This window comes from Amblyomma americanum, chromosome 5 (assembly GCF_052857255.1).
Source record: "Amblyomma americanum isolate KBUSLIRL-KWMA chromosome 5, ASM5285725v1, whole genome shotgun sequence".
NCBI lineage: Eukaryota > Metazoa > Arthropoda > Arachnida > Ixodida > Ixodidae > Amblyomma > Amblyomma americanum.
In genome coordinates this window covers 37,211,207-37,213,599 of record NC_135501.1, presented here as the reverse complement: position 1 = coordinate 37,213,599, position 2,393 = coordinate 37,211,207, and the positions used below count along the sequence as shown (strand labels likewise).

General features: G+C 48.6%; 1 protein-coding gene across 1 annotated transcript; it reads right to left on the bottom strand.

Moving 5' to 3' along the window:
• Positions 1–513: 513 nt before the first annotated feature.
• On the bottom strand, positions 514–1,545 carry LOC144134630 (uncharacterized). The gene is made up of 3 exons (XM_077667503.1): positions 1,278–1,545; positions 951–1,190; positions 514–772 (listed from the first exon to the last, which is right to left on the bottom strand). The coding sequence occupies exons 1-3, from the start codon at positions 1,507–1,509 to the stop codon at positions 675–677; spliced, it is 570 nt and encodes a 189-aa protein (XP_077523629.1). The 5' UTR covers positions 1,510–1,545; the 3' UTR covers positions 514–674.
• Positions 1,546–2,393: the final 848 nt, after the last annotated feature.

Below are 2,393 nucleotides of genomic sequence, written 5' to 3'. Positions count from 1 at the left end.
TTCCGCGAACTTTGTGACTTTGGAAAACATGAAAGCGTACAAAGCTTTGGAGTCCCACAATTATTTTACAAGCGGCTGGGTGAAGCACCTTTCTGCCAAGGAATTCCAGGACGGCAAAGTTGTCTTGCTCGGCGAGGTAAGCATTACGAATCCATTTGATGATTGCAAACCTTGTTAATCTGTATGAGCAAAGCTGTGACGAATGGTCCGTACGCCGTTTGCGCTAAGCGCTCTGTGCGGCGCATCTGAAGCGCGACATTCGGTTATGTATGTACGCGAGCACGTGAAGTGCCCGCAAAGCGTGAAAGGAGGCGGAAAAACCTTATCGGTTCCAAAAAACAAACAGAAAAACGGAACTTGAGGTCAAATCTAGGTGATCAGAATACTTTGCTTCGTGATGACCTCGGTGGCTCGCTCGAGGACCCGGCGTTGAACAGCCAAGTCCGAGCTGGGCAGCGCACTCTCCCACAGATTAAAAGAACCGAGTTGCAGCTCCCATTATGTGCCTTTGTTTTTATTTTGCACAGTCTGAATGGCATTGCAAATGAGCAGGTTCAGACAGACAAGTTCGTGCACCGCAACTCTGAAAAAAAAAAAACGGCTCAAATGTTTTGTTCTAAGACGACATCCCTAGGCAAAGTGCAACTGAACCGCAGCAATTTTGAAACGATAGGTCAGTAAAGCCGACGTTTTTTCTCGTTGTCTTCGCAGGTGAACCACTCACAGAGGCTGCGGCACAAACCTCTCCGAGTGTCGGTTTGAACAGCGATTCCTGTATAAAAAAAAAAAGTCTATAAGCTCGTAAACTAGAGTGGCAGCCAGCGAAACTGCATGCTGGCTAGGCATCACAAGCACTAGGTAAGCGGACCGACGCACCAAAGGCCTTTGAATGCACCGTACGCAAAAACAAATGACCATGCATTACTATGAAAAAAAAAATGCCTACTGACCTGTCTCATTTTCATCGGCGCTGACTTCCTCGGCTTGCGGTGGCTGTGGGGAATCTGGACAGGCACGCGGCGACGCCTCCGATGCCACTGCTGTCGCTTCAACATCGGCCCGTCGCTTGTGAGCGAGTCTTTTTGCTCTGCGATCGTGCCGCGCGGAATCAGCATGCCTGGTCCCGTGGCCGAGACTGAGAGACGGGGCCCAGTCTGGATTTGTCTCGTCGAACAGGTTGGACGGTTCTCCTGCGGACGCAAAGCTGTTTTCAAAGCGTTCCACGTCGTCGTGTTGGCTTTTTTTCTATAAAACGGAGATACATACAGTGGGCTCACCTTTTATGAAATGCACACCGCAGACGCGCACATTGGGGCTTTCGTGGTTGAAATTAGCACGTTTTATGCGTGCTAACCACAAGCTGCGGCGCTTCGCACTCAGAGTCTTGGTTCGCTCGCACTGGTTTTCGATCACTTTCGGCAGAGAGACAAACCTCGCGCTAGTTGGCCTTTTCTTTCTCCCTGTAACGTCGCTGCGATTGGAGCAGCCCACAACGGTGCAGTTGACCATGCTGAGACTGCAACGCTTACGCACACTCGGAAAACAACACGAGCTGGCACTACCGCGACCACTCCAGTGCGCACGGAGCGGCAGTGGGTCATGAATATGGCGGCCGCGTATCCCAGCATTCCTGTTGATGACGTTGGTGCAAGCCATGTATACAATCTTTGTCCGTAAAGTTTCGAGACTGATTTATTGTCTTCTCTAGAAATGATTCTCCAAAACAAATGTTCGTGCGTATGTGTTGGGCCATCTTTTTGGGCTACCTGAGCTATTTATGTTAATTGCTATGGCAGCCGCTAGATGGCACAAGATGTATTGGGCGATTTTCAGCAAAGCACGTGGTACATAATTTATCGAAGGAGGATAGACCGGTTACAGCAATAGCTTCACTTGAGCAAGGAGAGTGGGAAAGGGCAGAGAAGAAGGTTCCTAGTGGCACATCAACAGGACCAGATGGTATCCCGATTTTGTTGATAAAGAAGTTAGGACCAAAATCCAAGCAAACATTAATACAGGTAGTGAACAAAATGATAGTGGATGAGAAAGTCCCCGATGAATGGCGATTAAGTAGAATAAACATGATATATAAGGGAAAGGGGGACAAAGCAGACGTAAGTAACTATCGCCCCATAACAGTGACGTCTGTGGTTTACAGGGTGGTGATGCAAATTATAAAGGATAGACTGCAGGCTTGGGTGGAGAACGAGGGGGTGCTAGGGGAACTACAGAATGGGTTCCGGAAACAAAGGAGGTTGGAGGACAATCTATTTTCATTGACACAGTGTATAGAAATTGCGGAAAAGGAACATAGGCCCTTATTGCTAGCATTTCTGGATATTAGGGGAGCCTATGACAACGTTACTCAGGAGCATTTGTGGGACATATTGGGC

Coding starts and splice junctions, on each gene's coding strand:
- LOC144134630 (XM_077667503.1), bottom strand. CDS start 1,509: ATGGTCAACTGCACCGTTGTGGGCTGCTCCAATCGCAGCGACGTTACA. Junction 1,191..1,277: donor CGGTGTGCATTTCATAAAAG/GTGAGCCCACTG, acceptor TTGCGTCCGCAG/GAGAACCGTCCAACCTGTTC. Junction 773..950: donor CGCCGATGAAAATGAGACAG/GTCAGTAGGCAT, acceptor TTTTTTATACAG/GAATCGCTGTTCAAACCGAC.